Source organism: Myxocyprinus asiaticus, chromosome 35 (assembly GCF_019703515.2).
Source record: "Myxocyprinus asiaticus isolate MX2 ecotype Aquarium Trade chromosome 35, UBuf_Myxa_2, whole genome shotgun sequence".
Lineage (NCBI taxonomy): Eukaryota > Metazoa > Chordata > Actinopteri > Cypriniformes > Catostomidae > Myxocyprinus > Myxocyprinus asiaticus.
Window position 1 is genome coordinate 19,267,027 of NC_059378.1, and position 19,878 is coordinate 19,286,904.

General features: G+C 37.2%; 1 protein-coding gene across 3 annotated transcripts; it reads left to right on the forward strand.

Moving 5' to 3' along the window:
• The first annotated feature begins 1,107 nt into the window (after nucleotides 1-1,107).
• On the forward strand, nucleotides 1,108-19,223 carry LOC127426560 (polypyrimidine tract-binding protein 1-like). Of its 3 annotated transcripts, XM_051673446.1 has the most exons (16): nucleotides 1,108-1,191; nucleotides 1,769-1,819; nucleotides 3,638-3,668; nucleotides 9,121-9,181; nucleotides 9,269-9,441; nucleotides 9,978-10,124; nucleotides 10,730-10,885; nucleotides 10,993-11,103; nucleotides 11,233-11,407; nucleotides 11,493-11,573; nucleotides 11,682-11,827; nucleotides 14,623-14,656; nucleotides 15,524-15,616; nucleotides 16,652-16,868; nucleotides 16,961-17,038; nucleotides 17,149-19,223. In XM_051673446.1, exons 1-16 carry the CDS (start codon nucleotides 1,184-1,186, stop codon nucleotides 17,279-17,281), a joined length of 1,695 nt encoding a protein of 564 aa, XP_051529406.1. In that variant the 5' UTR covers nucleotides 1,108-1,183; the 3' UTR covers nucleotides 17,282-19,223. The 3 variants fall into 3 exon arrangements, with proteins under 3 accessions (XP_051529406.1, XP_051529407.1, XP_051529408.1); XM_051673447.1 differs by lacking the exon at nucleotides 1,769-1,819 and having other exon boundaries at nucleotides 1,127-1,191; XM_051673448.1 differs by lacking the exons at nucleotides 1,769-1,819; nucleotides 3,638-3,668 and having other exon boundaries at nucleotides 1,156-1,191.
• Nucleotides 19,224-19,878: the final 655 nt, after the last annotated feature.

The window sequence follows — 19,878 nt, forward strand, 5'->3', positions numbered from 1 at the left end:
TGTCACATTTAGTATCGGCTCGGCTCACTTGGAACCTCGACCGAGGTGGTACTAAAAAAAGTACCAGGTACCAGGTACTATCCACAGTGGAAAACCCCCAAAAAGTGAGCAGAGTCGAGTCGAGCTGTACCGTGCAGTGGAAAAGCCCCATTAGACAGTAAAAAGGGGACTTAACAAACCAATCAAATTTAACAAAACCCTCTCTCACACAATCTTCTCTCTTGATTTCATAGCAACATTTTTTAATCCTTAAATTCAGTTTAATGTGAATACTTTTTTACTTTCACTCAAGTTTGTTTTTGGCTAGATACTTGGACATTTAACTGAGTAAAATGTTCACTCAGTATCCATACTTTCAATGAAGTATAATTTCTGAGTACTTTTTACACCTCTGCTGTGCCTACACCACAGTCAAAGGACTGAAGAGTTCTTTTGTTTGAAAATGCTCTTGAAGTTCATCCTTACCATAAAGGCTTACTTAGGCCTGTAATCTGTGAAACTGCAATAAGCCTAAATGTATTGCACTAACATCTTTTTACATGTTGTAGAAAGGCAGTAGCCTAATCAAGTCAGTCATCAGTCATAATGGATTTCTGCAAGACTAACTACCTGAAATATTAATGTGTGACCAGCTATATCAGCTTTCATTCTGCTGTTGTTATGTCCATGGTCTAACCATCGAGGACATCATCTCCTTGGACTCTGTAGACACTCTTGATTCAGGACAATGTAAGAATGGCTGACTACCACATTGGGTTCAAATAATTAGTGGGACCTACAATGTATTTTATCAAATAAAGTTATTAAAACACTGACAAATTAACACATTAAACCAATTAAATGAACAAAAAGTTCATGTTTCATAAGTTCATAAGCGCTGTATGGTACAATTTTCAAAGAATAATTCTACTCGCAGATTCATGTACTTCCTTTCTTCAGAACAATACTACGATGACGAACACACAATTCTCCCTCCTCATTAGTACCCGCCCTTCGTTTTCAACTCGTCTTATCCAATCACAAGCCACCTCGTATCTCAGACTCCCACTGTTTTCTACAGTTGACCAATCACTGAGCACATCGCTGAGGCTCCGCTCAACGAACTCCGCCATTTTGTCGCGCTTTAAGAAAACTCAGCTAAGCATCAAAGTTGCGGATCAGAGCTGCTGTTCCTCGGTGTGCAATGGACGGGTAAGTGATGCTACATTATTATGAATGGAAAATAAGTTAGACTGTTGTGGCGATATGCATCCCTCACAACCACACGAATAAAACTTTAGGTTTAACAACTGTAATGCATGTTTTTGTTGGATTGGTCAGCGCCAGCCAGTGTTTTCATCACGAGTTACGATTAAATAAACAAGTAGTTTTCACGGATACGGGCTGTTTTGTTTGGCACGTTTTAATTTGTGTATTTCTCCAACTTTGACTGTTTGTTTATAGTTTGATGCATGCATTGGTGTCCGTGTTTTTGTTAAAAAATAAATAAAATTAAAAAAAAGATTTCACGTTTCCCCCAACTACTAAGAATTCAACCTAGATGACTTGTTGCATCATGTACGCGATTATTAAATGTAAAGAGATATAAACAAAGTAAACAGCAACTTTCTTTGAAACATATTAATAGGTGAGACAAGCATCGAAAAAGATGCAAACTAACATTATTCTGTCTAATAGGCAATTTAGTAAATAATAATAATTACATATATATGAGATTGGTTGAATAGTTAGATTATGTGATGGCATTGACATCTTTTTCCCTGTGCAGCCGCCTAGAGACTGAATTGTTTCCTATGGGATCAAGTTACGCAGAATTAGAGTAAGTCCATCTGAAATTTTACAGTTGGGTAAAATTTCTATTATGGGTGAATTTATACATTTCTACTTAAGTGTCTTGCTTTTCTTCTGTGACCTCACCATAGATTACTAGAAATATTAGAGAAATATTAGCATACTGTCTCTTAGCACACCCCATGGGAACCATTCAGTCAAAATATAAAAATTACTAGTTGTTGTGACTGTAAAACAGTAATTTTATTTCATTTTAATTGTATTTTTCATTAATCATTGCAGTTTTTCGTTTTTTATAAAAATGATTGCAAATATCGCTGTTGCATCCGACAAGTTGACATAAAGTATTGTTATCATGGTAAAAGTCTGTTTGATGAACCAGGCAGACACACTGTAATGTGATACACAGAAACGAAGGGAGTTTAACCACCTCAGGTATTGCGAAAATCTGACCCCTGTCTTTAAGTCCCCCCTTGTTTGAGCTCTATTTGAATTCAGTTTTTTCCCCTCTTGGGGAAAATGTAACATGACGTGGTATTGCCACTGTTAGCTATTCATTGTTTTACACTTAAAGCTTCTTTTAAACACTAAAGATGTGTTCATATTAGTACTTTTAAGATAATCTGAGCCAGAGAAAAGATTATGGCATTGCAGTTACTGTGAGTTCATGTGAAACAGGATGTGGGGGTTAATCGTCAACCATTGACTGACCCAAAATACCACTCATATTTCTTGCTCTAAGGGAGATCTGTGGGAACAAACTAGATAATGCAGTCTAGGTTCAGTCTACTCTGTGATTATTCCTTTAATGGGAAAAAACATATCAGTATGAGCCAAATTAAATATTCAACCCATTAGCACCAGTTAAATGGGTAGTATGTCAAGGTTTATATTTAGGTAAAGGATGATCATTTTAATTTTTAATTGGCATGAGACAGAAAAGGTACAGATTGTATTCTGAAATTGCAAAGGTATGTTGTTTGCATGAAAGGCTTTGTTTCTTTTCATTTCGTTAGGCCTATATTAAAACTGAAGTATGTGATTTCTGTGACATTAGTGGCTACCGAATGGAATTGCAAAAATAAACAACGTTTTCAAAACCGCTGGATTTTCCTATGGGTTTTTATAATGGGATTTTTGAACTTATGAGAAAAAGAAGGTCTGTGGTAAACATTAGATGGACGTTTTGTTCTAAAACATAAATTACACACTTTCATACCTCAAACGTGAATTTTGAAGACGTATTGAATTGCATACTTTAAAAAAAAAAAAAAACGAATGGTGGCTTCAAAATTCATGTTTGGGGTATGAAATAGTGTAATTTATGTTGTAGAACAAAACATCCACATTTCGTCAAATGATGTTTACCACAGACCTTATTTTACACACAAGTTCAAAAACCCCATTAGGGAACTCATGGCGAATTCTCTTCCGGATTCATCTACAAATTGATGTCATGGCTGAACAGCTCTATTTGCCATTGGTCAAATAGTGATAGTCCCACCCCCAGCTCACGCCATTGGTTGAGTAGTGTTGTTGGGGTGGGTCACTCTAAAAAAAGACAGGGTTTTTTTGTAGCGTCACAGAGTTGCTATAAAAAAGTTTTCGGAAAAAATAATTAACCTACAAATGGCTAACTTATAGTTGTTTCTGCATTTTTAGCTGGTATAGGAGAAAGTATTTTAACACAGAAAAAGTAACATCAGCTTTAAACAAATGCAAAATCTTGGAATGGTGAAGGTTTTAAAAGTCCCTGCTCTTCTTTCCAATTTCTACTTTATGCTGTGTATTTTGTTTGTGCTTCCAACTTCTGATTTTTTTTTTCCTTCTCTGTGTTCCTTTACAGCGTTGTTCACGATATTGCAGTTGGTACAAAGGTAAGAATGTTACTTTAAGAAGTCTTTAGACTAATCTACTAAAGGCCAAATTATACTTTGGTTTTTCCGCATTACTGATCTGCACGGCCCAGATTTAATCCAAGCGGACAGCCCTTCTCTGCATTGAATGCGTTCTTATTCGATAGCAGTCTAAAGAGTATTCTTTTAAAGGCAGTGCGGTCGACCGGGCGCCAGAAACGAAGTATACACGGGCCTTAACTTGCTGTACAACTGACTGCACAGCTTGGCTTGGTTAAGTAAATGAAATCTCTTCCTTTTCTTGTTTGTGTGCAATGGCTCTCTGTGTTGAGAGAATTCACAAGGCCTTTGTTATATTTCCACACCTTGTGTTATCTCTTTACATATATGATACTTCCTGGTGATGGGTGAATCATTTAAAAGGAAATAAAGGATTTGCAAGAACATGCACTTTTAACAATGTCATTGCACAGTGTGCTTTCTCAGCTTTTATATGAACATTATTGTTTTGCCTGAAAGGCATCCGAAATGCCTGATATCATTGAGTTTCTAAACAATATATGGTTCATAATAATTTCTGTTGATCGTGCCGGTTCAGCCTTCACAAGGCCACAATTTGAACATTCCTGCTCGTTCTCTCATTAAAGATTATTTCCTGTGGTATGTGGGTAGTGAGGAGGGACCCGCAGGATGTAGAACAAAAGGCTGATTCATGAGGTTCATTTAGGTTACTAGCTTGCATGTTTCAGGTCGTGCTGTAACATATGTAGCTAACATAAAACCTGCATTTAGCTATCTGAGTGTTACGATAGTACAGCGAAGGTCCCGTTTTCAAAGTTCAATGCTAATTAAAGAGGTTGGAACTGAACATTTATACAAGAGAGGTTTCATAGTCTCTGAAAATGGTTGTAAGTGACTTTCCTTTGTTCTCTTATTCCATGGCCATTTTTTTTTTTTCATAGAGCATTTGCAAGGTTTCAGTGCTATGCCTAAGGATACAGAATATTCAAACTTCATTTTATCTTCCTGGATTTGTTTGGTTCATTAATAGAATGCTACGATATTAGCTTGGTAACGTCAGCAGAAAGAACAGTTGTTGTTTTTTAGGTAAAATTATTTATATTTTTCTAAATAATGTGCACTGAAGACCAAAGCATTTATTTAAAGAAGTATCTTGGGTCAATTTTGATTTTATGTTGTCTTAACTTAGTCATTGGTTTTTCTGGTGTTTTAGATGAGCTTTAAATTGATGTGCTTGTAATGTGAACAGAAAACACAGGTGACAAGCATTCTGTTCTTTTATTGAAATTTCTACCTTGGCTAAATGAGTGGACCCATTTCAGAGACATTCCTCAGAGATTGGTTTTGGCTGTTGATATGACCAGATGAATGAAGTCTATTCATCAAATGCAAATATGTTTGCCTCATCACTCAGCACACACATGTAGCTCTTGTGTTTGTTCAGCAGTGCTGATCACAGGGAAGATGGCTGGGGGAGGTGCTAATGGGTCACACGGGGTTTGCTTGATGCTATCAGTCTTTCTCGCTTTCAGTATCTTGTAAGCTTTGTTTGCCACAGATGCTGATTAAGGCAAGTTGACCATACCATCTACTCCCAACATGTTACAATGAACTAATAACACATTTTGACACATTGAATAGTCAGGTTGCACAACCAGGTAGTTATTTGTATAGTCTGTACATTGACCGTTACCGTTCAGTGGTTCCTATTCTTGAATGAGTCAACGTAAAACTGAGGTTTGGACCTATGCTTATAACCTGTATGGTAAGTGTGGTAAACGGCACTAGCCTGAACAGGAATTGTGGGTGAAAGACACACCTGGGCGTATAATGATAATGGGTCCTGTGTATTCAGTTCTGGGTTGGGTTTCAGTTACCTGCAGCACAGACACAAAGTCTCCATGGTGATTGCATTACAATCAGAGCTGCCGGGGTAATGGCCCATTTTTCTTGTTAAGGCTTTCGCCCCTCCTCCTACTCTTCACAACTTTTCTAATCGATTTAACCCAGTATCCCATCTTGCCACACCCAATAAAACTTAAAGGGATAGTTCACCCAAAAATTCATCATTCACTCATTTACTCACACTCATGTCATCCCAGATCTCACCCACACCTATCATATCACTTTTGAAGATATGGATTTAACCACTGGAGTCTTACAAATTACTTTTCTGCTGCTTTTATCTGCTTTTTTGACCTTTAGATTTCTAGCCAGCATTCACTTGCACTGTTAATTATTGTGTGCGTTCACAGGGCAGCCCATATGTGCTTGTGTAAGTGCCGGTACGATGTCCTGTCAAGTTGTTTCTGAGATCATGTTTAGCTTGTTTTGTAGTAACCCTTAAAATGTTTGTTTCTTCAGAGAATAGCCTAGCTTAGTGTGTTAAGATGTCTTACCAGATGCCTGTTGTGAAGGCACCCCCTGGTGGATTACATGTGGTTCTCATTGAGTTGTTTAGCCAAAGAATTTTAATATATGGTGGGCAGGCCTGTGTGTGGTTACGTGGGCTCAGGAGGTTCTGCGGAATATGCTGATTTTACTCTAGTTCCAGTCTTACGGCAAAAGCAGGCAATCAGAGCATAGTTTGTCTTTATGCATCCAACTTCCTTCGTTACATGCTTTAACCATATTGTGCTGTTTGGATTCTCTGAACTAAAAAAAAAAAAAAAAAAAAGGCAATTTAAAACAAAACTACATTTTGATTGTCTAAACAAAATTAAACAGGCTATTATTACCTCGTCATTTGACATGTGTCATCTTGGCTTAAAGGAATATTCCGGGTTCAGTGCAAGTTAAGCATTACATCGTCGTGGCAACAAAGTTGTAAAATTGGCTATAACTTTACACAGAAAAGGTTAGTAAGTGATTTTATCATACTAAAATCATGTTAACACCCTTATGTCTTGTGGCTATGTTTTCACCATTCACTTCCATTGCTAGTGCCTCACTGTAACCCAGATTTTTTTCTTTTTTTTCTTTTTTTTTTATATAAAGGAGGAGCAAGTCAAAATAAATGTTTGTGTTAATACAATGCCATAAATGCTGTCGATTGAGCTTAACTTGTATTGGACTCGGAATATTTCTTTAAGATGCTCTGTGATATTAAAGGTGCTGTAAGCAACTTTAGCCGTTCTACTTCCACGAGACAGTGCTGTTGGATTAGCCACGCCCCCTCTTTCCAAAACCCGCACTCTAAAGATACCAAATGAGCTTTACTGAGACCGACATCATGCAGAAATGGTTGTTAAAAACAAGCGCAGCAAAATAGTGCCCTCAACTGATAACTGTTATGAACAACATGGCTTAAAAATGGCAGTAAGTCTCTATAATTTGCTGCAACTACAAAACTATGAGAACGTGCAAAATGACTGACAGGTCAAAAGCGTCATTGTCCACGGACACATTTTTGTTTGCCGTTTACAGAGTCTAGTGCTGTCACAGAGACAGGTTAGATATCTAACAACACTTATTTCAGTAATATCTTTCAGGGAGTAGGACAATTTTTTGCATACCTTTCCATGAAAAAAATCGCTTGCAGCACCTTTAAGCAAATATGCTACATCATTTTTTTACCATTGAAGTCAGCTTATTTAGGCGATCATAGTACATAATACAGCGTGAAGCAAAAATGTGGTTAAATGTAGTTTCTACAAGCACCACAGAAAAATTAGAGGACTCAAGAGTTAAACAAACAAAAAAAAAAAAAACTAACACTTTATAATAAGGTTTTATTTGTTAAAAATAGGTATCATGAACTAACTATGAACAATAGTATTTCAAAGCATTTATTAATCATGGTTAGTTAGTCAATCTTGTTGAATTTATAAAACAAAACATAACACTTGAAATAAAAATAACATGGATAAAAAAATTTTTTTTCTAATTAATCACAATCGTTATTTGAAGGATCTCGAAATCCATTCTTAAAATCCCGAGATCGATCTTTTAAAATGCAATGTTAAGCACTGAGATCCTTTCACTGTGTGTTGAGTTTGGTTTGGCTCATTCTGTGTAATGTTCGTCCAAAGACAATATCCACACAATCCATTTGACATTGATAATGTCTCTTTTAAAATCCTTTCCCTTCTTTACAGTTAATTGTTGGTCAGAAAAAGAAAAAAAAGAAACATTTCATTATAATAAAAAAGCTGTGCCACTCCACGCTTATTCATATTTGCTTGATCAAAACACGGAACTCGTGGTTTTCTTAAAGATTTAGCATTTGATCCACAAATCCAGATATCAGTGTAAATACTTGTAAGTAGTACTAATTGTGCATGTAAACAATAAACATGCAGGCCTAACGATATAGTTTGGCCTACATGTTTATTGTTTAAATTAATATACTGTCTACCAAAATAATTAAAAACTAATGATAAAATTTTTTTTTTTAAATGAAGATTTCTCTTAGAGAAGATCACCTGTCCTGTATAATTGTATAAAAAAACAGCTTTAGTCTGTTCTAATTGCGAATTTCACGGCTCTTTTGGCCTGGTTTTGCTTTTAGTTGTTGTGGAATAAATGTCATAAGATTTTTCTACTGTATAAAAATTTGATTCCTTAATATGTATTTAAATTATATTTAGCCTTTAGTACACATCTTTGGTTTTGTGTTGATGAAGGGGTACTCAATATTTACTGATGGTGCTGTGGGGGTATTTACGGCAAAAAAGGTTGGAAAAACACTGCTGCAAAAGTATTGTTCACTGTTAGTTTATGTGAACTAATGTTAACGAGTACAGCCTTAATGTAAAGTGTTACTAAAAAAAAAAAAAATGAAAAAAAGAGCAGTTAAAGAGAAAAATACAATGTATAAAGACGTATATCATAAAAGTAGGCTAGTTAAGGCAAATAATATACAGTATATAAACTATGAATATGGTACATTTCCAGAGGTGTAGTTATATTCACATTGTCGTCTTTCACATGAACATGCTTTCTTAATAGAGGAAAGTATGTAATAGAGGAAAGGCTAGATTCAGTCTGGCCACTTATTCCTCTTAATAGGCGACCCGCAAATGTAACACCAGCCCTCTCCCCACAGTCTACTGAGATCTCTTGTTTCCTCATGGGATTCTGGTGAGGGTGGAGGGTGTCTTTAGTGGCTGATCTATGACCCCACCCGCCCCTAAGGCTGTACTGTTTGCACAAGAAGGCTGGAAGTTGTCACATTGTCCATTTCCTGCATTCAGTTTTTGCTGTTTTAAACTTGTCCTTATTTGGACATCATGCTATATTTCTTTGTGCCTCTTCTTGTTGGCAATCAGGATAAAATTAGGATAGTATTTAAATCTGTTTGTGTTCATATCTGAGTATTAAGAATTTGTTCACTATCCATCTGCCAACCAGTTACAAATAACTTTGCAAACCTAAGAACCGACAATATAAACAAAGTAAAAAATAAAATGGTACTGGGCACATTTTGATCTAGAGCTTTTCTTTTTTCCAGAGAGGATCTGACGAGCTGTTCTCCTGTGTTTCCAGCGGCCCCTATATCATGAGCTCAGCAGGTATATGCTCTTTACACTTTGTTGCCCTTATTAGATGTTTAGAGTTTTGTCCCAGCAATGTGGCCTGATCATCTGCTCTCCTCACAGCCATTGGCAACGACAGCAAGAAGTTCAAAGGGGACATCAGAAGTCCCAGCATTCCGTCCCGAGTTATACATGTCCGTAAGCTCCCCAATGACATCAACGAAGCTGAGGTCATCTCCCTGGGCCTTCCGTTCGGCAAAGTCACCAATCTGCTCATGCTGAAGGGAAAGAACCAGGTACTATTCCCTTTCCTCTCATAAAACTCAGCATTGGCTTGTAAACGTAAAATGATTGGAAATAACCCAGCCATCCGCTAAACACTCTAGGAGTTTGCATTTATGAAATCTTTAAAGCTCTGCCTGAAATATTAGCTGTTTTGTAATACTGAGTGAGGCGCCTGCATAGGCAACATCATAAGTGTGCTTATGATGAAAAGGCTATTCTGAACAGCAGGCAGCATAATCTTGCTACCTTGTTTTGGCCATAGTATTAAAATAGTTTAATCTAAGAAAAATGCACTACTTCACACAACATTTCTGTATTTCATGTATTATTTTGTGCTTATTAGAGTATCAAGGAACACTATTTGTGTGGCATACATGAGTGACAATTAACAAAGTTGCAAAGAGTGTTTCAATTCAATCATTTAGAAAGTTCAATTTCAGTTAAGAGGCCTTAGAAGGTAGCTGCCAATGTAGAGAGTAAACGGTGAGGCAGCTTACTAGGTTTCCTTAACTTAAGGCAAATTGCATGATCTGCATTTTTTGCTTAGGCATTCTTGGAAATGAACACAGAAGAGGCAGCACAGACGATGGTTACTTACTACTCCTCCGTAACGCCAGTCATCAGAAATCATCCCATCTACATGCAGTACTCCAACCACAAAGAGCTGAAAACGGACAACTCCCCAAACCAAGTGGTATGTGCTTTTAAAAAAAAAAAAAAAGAGAGAGAGAGAGAAAAAGAGCCACTTTCTCTCCAGCACATATGTCATGTACACTGCTGTGTGTGCCTTTTCATTTTACATTACTGAAAGAGTGAATCATTTGTAAATAGTTTTTTACGTAAATAAAGACTGCAGAATTTCATAATGATCATTTATTTGGAGCAGCTGCTCACTTTTTGATTGAACGAATGGAGAATCTGGTTTGCTCTTTGCTGCGCATCTTATTTTCTTTGTGGCTGCATTTTCCACACCACACATTTTCCTTCACAACTCTCTAAACATAGTTTAAATGCTGCTAAAGTCCTTTAGCAGTGAATTCCACAGCTGCAGCCCATCAGTGCTCATTTGGAGGATTGTTTTAATTTGCTCTGTGTCGTTCTGTTTTGAGTAAACACAGAAATGTAGCTAATGACATTTACGTGATGTTTTGTTTAGAATGTTCCGCTGACAAATCACCTATCACTTGTTCAAACAGGCCTTTATAGGAATGTAATCAATCATTTACAATTTTTCCTTCTTGACACAAGCAGGAAAATGGCACCCTTCTTATAACCTCCTGTCTATTTCTGTGACTACAGAGGGCACAGGCAGCACTGCAGGCAGTGAATGCTGTCCAGACAGGTGGCATGTCCTTAGCTGGTGTTGACCCATCCGGTATGAGTGGTCCCAGCCCTGTCCTGAGGGTCATTGTTGAAAACCTCTTCTACCCAGTGACCCTTGATGTTCTTCACCAGGTATAAGCTTCCTCCAGTACTCCTGCTCTTGATACATTGAACTCTTGGCAGTGCATTAAGGATTATGGTTGTTTCATACTAAAGTATGTGGAATTGTTCCTCAACAGATCTTCTCCAAGTTTGGCACAGTGTTGAAGTTGATCACCTTCACCAAAAACAATCAGTTTCAAACTCTCCTTCAGTTTGCGGATGGTCTCACTGCACAGCATGCCAAGCTGGTGAGTGGCACCATCTATTAAGAGTAATTTTATGCTGGCTTACACAAACTAGACTCCTTCCTACCTATTTGTTTCCTTTGATTCACGCTGTCAAAGCTATTCAGGGAGCTCTCTTATTTTCTTCCTTAGGCCCTGGATGGACAAAACATCTACAATGGCTGCTGCACTCTGCGTATCAGTTTCTCCAAACTAACCAGCTTAAATGTAAAGTACAATAACGACAAAAGTCGTGACTACACACGGCCGGACCTGCCCACGGGGGACAGCCAGCCCTCTGTTGAGCATCACGCCATGGCTGCTTTTGGTAACTAACAAACACAGTCTGCCTATTTTAGCTGTAACTACTCAGAAAATGTATGAATGAACTTTCCTCACCTAATACTTTGCAGCTACTCCCGGGATCATCTCTGCTGCACCATATCCGGGAGCTCACGCTTTTCCACCAGCTTTTGCTATCCAGCAGGCTGCAGGTACAGCATTATGCTGCTCACATCTGTAAACGACATCTTGTCTATTGCATATATTTTTTAATTCTTATGTACTTTGATGTGCAACACAAAAATGACTCTTTCTTTTAGGGTACACCCTGTCTGGGGTTCCAGGAGCCCTGGCCTCATTAGCCATCCCTGGAGCAGCAGCGGCCGCTGCAGCTGCCAGCAGACTGGGCTTCCCTGCCTTCCCTGGCAGCCACTGCGTCATGCTGGTCAGCAACCTGAACCCTGAGGTTAGCACTTCTCACATCTTATCCATCTCTGATGCACTAAGAAGTTGTCGGTGTCTACCTATACATCTAGGATAAAGGGGGTTTTGGAGTTGGCTGATGTTTTTTATTTTTTTATGGGAGAAGTCAATATTGTGCCGTTAGGTCCTTCAAAGGGCATGTCCTGTTAAAGACATATTACAGGTATTACACTCGGCTAACAGGAATTTTTTTTACAAAACTATCCTTGATTTACATCTACACTTCCTGTGCCAAGGATTATACATTTTAGTTTTTAAATGTATTGTTTTCTTGCATATTTCCAGTGTTTTCCCTATAATTTTTTTTTAGCAGCGGTGCTATTGTACGCACGTCCACGAGCCCACAATGCCGGACCCATATTGAAGTGTTTAGGTGCAGGAATAGCTTAAAACAACCCTAGAATCATTATAGATGGGTTATTCGTGTTCGCCTTGTCATGTGTGTGTCTATTTACTGGGAGCTTTTGACACTTGAAGGGCTCTGGAATAGCTGTCAAATAACAAAATGCCTCAACGCAGAAAATTATGTGCAATATTTGTATTAAATGCAAACAGATAATATAAACCACAGGCGATTTCAATCTTTGGGGGGACTTAGCCCTCAATGACACTATAAGATGGGCAAATGTAATGTATTCCACTCTGTTGCATAACTGGTGTTGTGTTTTTTATTAATTTTTTTAATTTGTATTGTTTTTGCATGATTTAAGCTAGCCAGTTAATATTCATTCAGAATATTGTTGTTTCTATAAAAAAAATAAAAAAAACATTTATAACGTTATGAACCAAATTGCTTAGAATACAGACAAACCATGTATTATTGTAACTGTCCATTTATTGGCAGTAGTTTTAATATCCTAATCATTCCTTTTTGTTCTCCATTTATTAACAAATTTAAAATTACTTTTAAACTAACTTCTATAGTTTAAAGTTATGTCAAACCCCACAGAAACCTATTTCCACAATAAATGTCACATTTATTTGGAGTAAATGAACTCTAGATGAAGTTTCTCTGTCTTTCAGCAGTGTTTAAACACCATAAGCGTTTTCCCCACAAATGACAACAAAGCATAGCTAACATTTTGTGAACTGCTGTGCATGAATATACGAAAAGACAACAATATTATCCTTAAAATAATAAGAAATTCAGTGACTATTGTAATGTCACCAGCTATTTTCTTTCCTTGTTGAACGAGATGTAAACTAACGACATACCACCTCCTCTCCTTCAGTCGGTCAACAGATCCTGATCCTCGCTTGTTCAGTGAAGTGAAGTATTGGATTAGTGGGTCAAATTAATGATATGCTCCTTTACAGCCTGCACTCGAATGCTATTCGCTCACGCTATAGTCAGTCTTTACAGGCACGAAAATACACCAAAGCAGTCTCATGCTTCAAACTAGAGCTCATTAGCTTCGAAAGGGAAAGAAATAGGAGTCAGTGTATGGATGTGAACAAGAATGATTCATTCACTTAAAATATTTGTTCAAAAAGACTGATTTGTTCACGAAAAAAACATAACTACTGCACACAGTGTAGACACGTGGTGCACCGCTGCTGAATGCATATAGGGGAAACACTGCTGTTTATAATGATCCAGAAGTGCTTAAAATTCATACATATAGTTTGTATCTTTGAGTTTGTGATTGTCATTCAGTAAATGAAGTGTGCAGGGCACAAAAGCCTGTTGCTTAGAGTTTCCATTAACAGAGGCTGTTTGTCTTTTAGCACAAGTGTCCTCACCCTTCTTCCAATACTCAGAGTTTTATTATTTCTTTCTCTAACATCCCCCGGTTTCACGTAAACATATGCCATTCAGTTGAGCTTTATTCTGTTTTCTTTTGTTGCTTCCATTTGAATATTTTGCTGCTTTACTTCATGTTTCACTCATCCTTTCAAAATATTATACAACAGTAAAATTGTGAAATTGTATTTTCTGAAGGTCTGTTGCGCTGAGGGTAAAAATAATAAATTTTTTCCCCTCAGTTAATTTCATGACTTTTATAACTGCCAATTATAAAGGAATAGTTAATCCAAAAATTACAATTCTATCATTTACACGCCATTATGTCGTTCTTTGTTTCTTCGATGGAACACAAAAGATGTGTAGCAGAATGTCCTGGCTGCTCTTTTCAATACAGTGAACCTTAAAAAAATCTAGCAGTTGAAGAATTTTTTTTTATTTTTTATTTTTTTTTACAGACCAATGGAAAATGCATTTACACATGTGTAGTATTGAACAGACTTATTAATGTTGAAAATTAATACATTATATGTTTACTACAGTAACTAATTGCTAGGATATTATTTTGCTGGTGAAGTTTCTTTTTGTTAACTTCAGCACTATATTTACTTTGTATTCTTTATGTATACTGACCTTGTTTTTTTTACCTCCCTTTTTTTTCTCCAATTTCTTTCCCTCCCCGTTCCCCATTCCTCTTTTTTTGTTTTTGAAACCCTGTTCTCCTTTGCCAACTGGCTGCACGCACCATATGTCTCTCCCTACTGATCTGGTCAAACAATTACACAATCCAACATCATCCCACAATCGCACACAAACATCAAATCAAACATACAAACATCTCTTCCTCTTCCCCCACCCCACTCCCTACCCTCTCTCTATGCTCAAACCATTAACCATCTTCATGATCCAACCATCGTTTTTTGCCATTTCCCGTGGAACTGCCTCGCTGCCTCGGATATGTTGAACCTCCACTCTGCCTCCGATCTTTACCTGTCTCTTCCTCCTCCGCTGCCCCCCTCTGCTGTCCTTTAAAGAGAGTTACGCCCCACTGCCTCTTTATTCTCTTCGGTATGTCATCCTTTAGCATCTTTATTTGTCACTCATTTGTTCTCTGTTTAATTTGTTTTGATTTCCTCACAAGGCATCGGTGAGGCCCAATTCTTTTGAGTGCCTTGCTTGTTTTCTGCAGTATTTGGTGTGTTGAGATGAAAACGTGTCATGAAAAACTGCAGCCTTTGCTTGAAAAAACAACATATCCTTGAAACATAGACGCAAGGCTACAGCTTTTTATGACCTAACAAAACAAATTGGCACCTTGTAAAATGCTGCATGCTTTTGAAAACTGTTCCTCTTTACCTTTATTGCATGTCTTTTGGAGAAAAGCTGTTTAAAATACTTGGTTAATAGTCAAGACTCCTGCTATTTTATAAGCTCATCCCTTTTTTGTTTTTTTGTTGGTCAAGCAACATTTTCATCCCCCTCTAAAACTTTCTTTCAATTCTTTTTATGATCTCAATCGATCAGGCTGCCCTAGATATTCTGTTTCCATACTCAAAAGATCTAATAAAAAATAAATATTCAAAATCCTTCTGAAACTCCCCTTTAACTCTACTCTTGACTAAGAATATATTTTCTGTGCAGTGCATAGTCTTTTCTTTAAAAAAAAATATTTTAACAAAAAACAGTTAGTGCAAGTTCCTGCATCCTTATAACATAATTGCCCCCCCCCCCCCCAAAAAAACAGACATTAGTTGCTATTAGGATTTTATAGTGGCACCTTTTGTAGTGTACTCTGAAAAGCATGTGATGGTGTGATTATAAAAGAGTATCTTGATTGTGAACTTAGTTTTTATAGCGCTCCAGCTAGTTTTGATAAGAGTGTGATTGATCATAACATGCTTCTTGTGTAGCTGACATGACCTTTCCTGTTTTTAGGTGTATATGGGGACGTAATGAGAGTGAAAATCATGTTCAACAAGAAGGAGAACGCTCTCATACAGATGTCTGATGGGACGCAGGCCCAGCTTGGTAAACAGCCTTAAAATGACAATTATATGCTTAGAATCTTAGGGTGCTTTCACACTAACACATTTGGTGTGCACCCGAGTTCGAATGATGTCAAAGTTTGGTTCATTTGGGTGGTGTGAATGCTGTTTTCTGAACTTGTTTACTCAGTCAGATAGACCCACCCCCAACTCACGCCATTGGTTGAGTAACGTTGTTGGGGCAGGTCTAAGCGAGTCCCTCAAAGCAAACACAGGAAGTTTTATAGCATAACACAGACATAGTGACTACATTTAAATGTACACGAGAAAGCGGTTTATTAAGAGAAAGCAGCATTCTGGTTTACATGCACTGTAAAAGCGGCATACTCTTTACTCCCATATACATGCAGCTTGGTCAGTAAGCATGTAATAATTATTGTGTAAATAAACATGGTATCCGAGGAGTTTTTTTATTCTCCATTGCTTCGCTTTATTTCCAGATATTCATGAGTTGTTGTTGTTGTATGCTTTCTTAACTTTGCATCGTGACCTGCAGCAGAATTGCACTGCAATAGTGTGGTTTCCCTCTTACTGTAAAACTCTGGGATTACCCCAGTGTACGAGAGCATATATGCGAACGTGAGGGGCCGTTGATATTTTACATTTGTGTATACATGGGTATAGTTTATAGTGTATGTGCTTTCCCCACTACTCTCCCCTCAAGAAATATTTAATTCTTTCCACTTTTTTAAATTGATGTTGGGCTGGGTGTTTACAGTTTTCGAGAAAATGCACCTATGAATGGCTTACTTATAGTTGTCTCTGCATATTAAGCTGGGATTGAAGAAAGTATTTTAACAGAAAAAGTTACATACTTCAGCTTTAGCATACTTTAAATTTACTTTGGGCCTTTCTAAAGCCACTCCCTATTTCAGTGTTAAGTATACTGCCTAGGGTATCAACCATAATGTACTGATTCATGTGATTTGGAACTAGTGAGTGAAATGAGATGCCCTTTATAGCTTCAATAAAGAGGTTTTCAGTGTATGTATATTTTTTTATATGCTTTATATTTCAGCGATGAGCCATCTGAATGGGCAGAAGTTATACGGCAGGCCCCTGCGTGTTACCCTGTCCAAACACACAGCTGTCCAGATGCCACGGGAAGGGCATGAGGACCAGGGTCTCACCAAAGACTACAGCAACTCTCCTCTCCATCGCTTCAAGAAACCAGGCTCCAAAAACTACTCTAACATCTTTCCTCCCTCCTCCACACTTCATTTGTCTAACATCCCGTGAGTGTTTACAAACCCCAGCTCCTTGTTTTATAAGCTTTTTATTATTCAAAAACTCATATCTCACCTCTAACTTTATACCTCCATTTAAGACCATCCGTTGTTGAGGATGAGCTCAAGATTCTCTTTGCTAGCAATGGTGCTCTGGTCAAGAACTTCAAGTTCTTTCAGTAAGTGTGTTTTCCTTCACCATTATCATACTGTTATAGACTTTCTTTAGTACTTTAGGTAAAGATTTTTGCAGAAATACTAACATGAATCCTAATCAATCAACTTCCAGGAAGGATCGCAAGATGGCCCTGATTCAGATGGGTTCAGTGGAGGAAGCAATCGAGTCTCTTATTCAGTTCCACAACCATGACCTCGGAGAGAACCACCATCTTAGGGTTTCCTTTTCGAAATCCACCATTTGAGAAAACTGGGGCTGGAGTGGCCAGTCACTTTTACACCTTAATGTGTCTTACCCACAAAGCTCACTTCCATCATTGCAATATTTTTATTTAAAAGGTATTTTAGTCAGTTTTAATATTTACATGTTTTAATATTTTACTTGAGGTTTTAGAACAGTTGTATTATTAGTCTATTTCACAAGTTCATTTGTTTTCATAACTGTAGGTGTCACTATCTTTTTATGTTTTCATTTTTCTTAAAGCCTTAAACTGATTTTATGTAGATGCAGAGGGAAACCACTATAGGCCTTTGATTCCGCAATGTACCATTTGTGCCTTACTGCTCCAAATTTCCAGAACCTCAATCAAACATCTGCCACTTATGTTGGCAAATCTGTAGTTTACAATCAATTTCGTGCCCTCAGGGCAAACATTCATGCTCCCAGGAGACATGGATAATTGCATCAGGCTGATGGTACAGGCCTTAAACTCTGCACATCTGCATAATGTATCTCCCAGTTGGGTTGTACTTTTCATATTCTCCAGCTTTAGCATTTATACTGTATCTTTAGACAGAGAATGTTTACAAGCATTACTTCAAATGTATGCAATCGTATGTGTATAAACCCAGTAGTGAAGTAATGCCTGGATTTGCATTGTTTTTAGACTGTGGGACATTGCATGTTGGTTTTGGTCATTGGATCATTAACCACTGTCTGTTTACTGTTTGTCCTGTTCTTTCTGTAGATGTTTAGCGTTGGGCTTTGTGTTATTTTTTGTGATATAGCAGATTATTTAAGCTATTCTACTTAAAAGCCCCATGTATTTTTTGTTTTCATGTTCCTGTGTGTACACTACAGCTTGAAACCAAAGCCTTTCCTCTGTTAAACTTCATAAGGGTAATCCTGTCACCTTTTAGTCTCAAATGACAAAAGGCATGTAAAAAAATTTTTTTTCTCAGTGCTAAAGAGTGGCATTGACACTCGGAGGGGCAATGTCGGTCTCTTGGCAGAGAACTGTCTGTGTGATTGTGCACATCACATTAGGATAAATGCTCATAAGTCTTAAATCAAACGTAATTGCCTTCTGTGACCTTTGTAAATAATAAGTTTTGGCCTTTATTGTCCCAAAAGTGAGAATTTGTTTTTGAAATCTGAAAAAGTGCCTTTTTAAATAAACAGTGTCCTGGCAGACTCTCTGCAGTCCATCCTCGAGACATTCTGCTGCAGCTTTTAAAATTTGTTTTATGAAAGGCCTGTTAGGGGCACGCATGAAATTATGGTCCAAATATGGCACTGATTTGGACCAGAGTATATACAAAAAACATGCCTATGATAAATGTGTTTATATCATACTCCTGGCAATGTGTCCATAGTTGAAAGGATCAAGTTATTTTTCCTTAATTTTTAATGTCTCACAAGGTTGTGTATGTCCCCCACCCCTCCCTCTCCTCTGTCCACCTAGTTTTTCTTATTTGTAGGGGACCAATTTAAAAACTAGGTTGAGAAACCTAAAAAAACAAAGGTGCTTTAAAAATCCAAATACTTATCCGTTTGTCACTTTAAAAATTAAAAAGTGACTAAAAAAGAAAAAAGCTGATCATCTTTTGAAAACATTTCATTCTTTACAGTGGCTGGATAAAGCCTCATGCATCCCTGCACAACATTTTAAAAAACCCTCAATTTACAACATCCGCCTTAGATTATGAAGTGTGTATTTCTTATAGTGAACATGGTGTAAATACTATTTTTGTATCACAATGTTAAAAGTTATTGGTTTTTATATCTGTGGGAACATGTATATTTTGATTACAGCTACGGACCATCAGCATGCATGAAGATAGTTCAAGAAGAAAATGGTTAAAATATGGATTACACTGCTTTGAGCGTCTTTATTTCGTACTTCATGACATTCCTAGTTGTACTTTTCTATGTATTTTGCCTTCAATAAATATTTGTTTACTCAAGTCTCTGCATGGAATACATGTGTCAGAAAACAAGGACCTGTTGTTTCTACTCCTTAGCATGTGACTATGTTAAACTCACATGATGACCCATGGGCTATAAAGATAGTTGGTGTACTCTATAAGGTAGTCTGAGATGATGAAAGTGAGAAATCTTTTAAAAATCTAGTTTAAAACTAATGTATCAAGTTCATTGCAAAGTAATATTTGTGTCAAAGTTGGTTTCAAAGATTTTTGAAAAATATAGCATTTTCCCAAAAACATAAATCAAGGTTAATATATATATATATAAATATACACACATGCACTGGGGGCCAAAAGTTTGGAATAATGTACAGATTTTGCTGTTTTGGAAGGAAATTGGTACTTTAATTCACCAAAGTGGCATTCAACTGATCACACAGTATAGTCAGGACATACTGATGTTAGAAACAGCACCATCACTACTTGAAAACAGTCATTTCTGATCAAATCTAGACAGGCCCCATTTCCAGCAGCCATCACTCCAACACCTTATCCTTGAGTAATCATTCTAAATTTGGCACTAGAAAATAACTTGCAATTATATCAAAAGGTGCTGAACGCTATTTGGTTCGTTAAATGAAGCTTAATATTGTCTTTGTGTTTGTTTTTGAGTTGCCACAGCATGCAATAGACT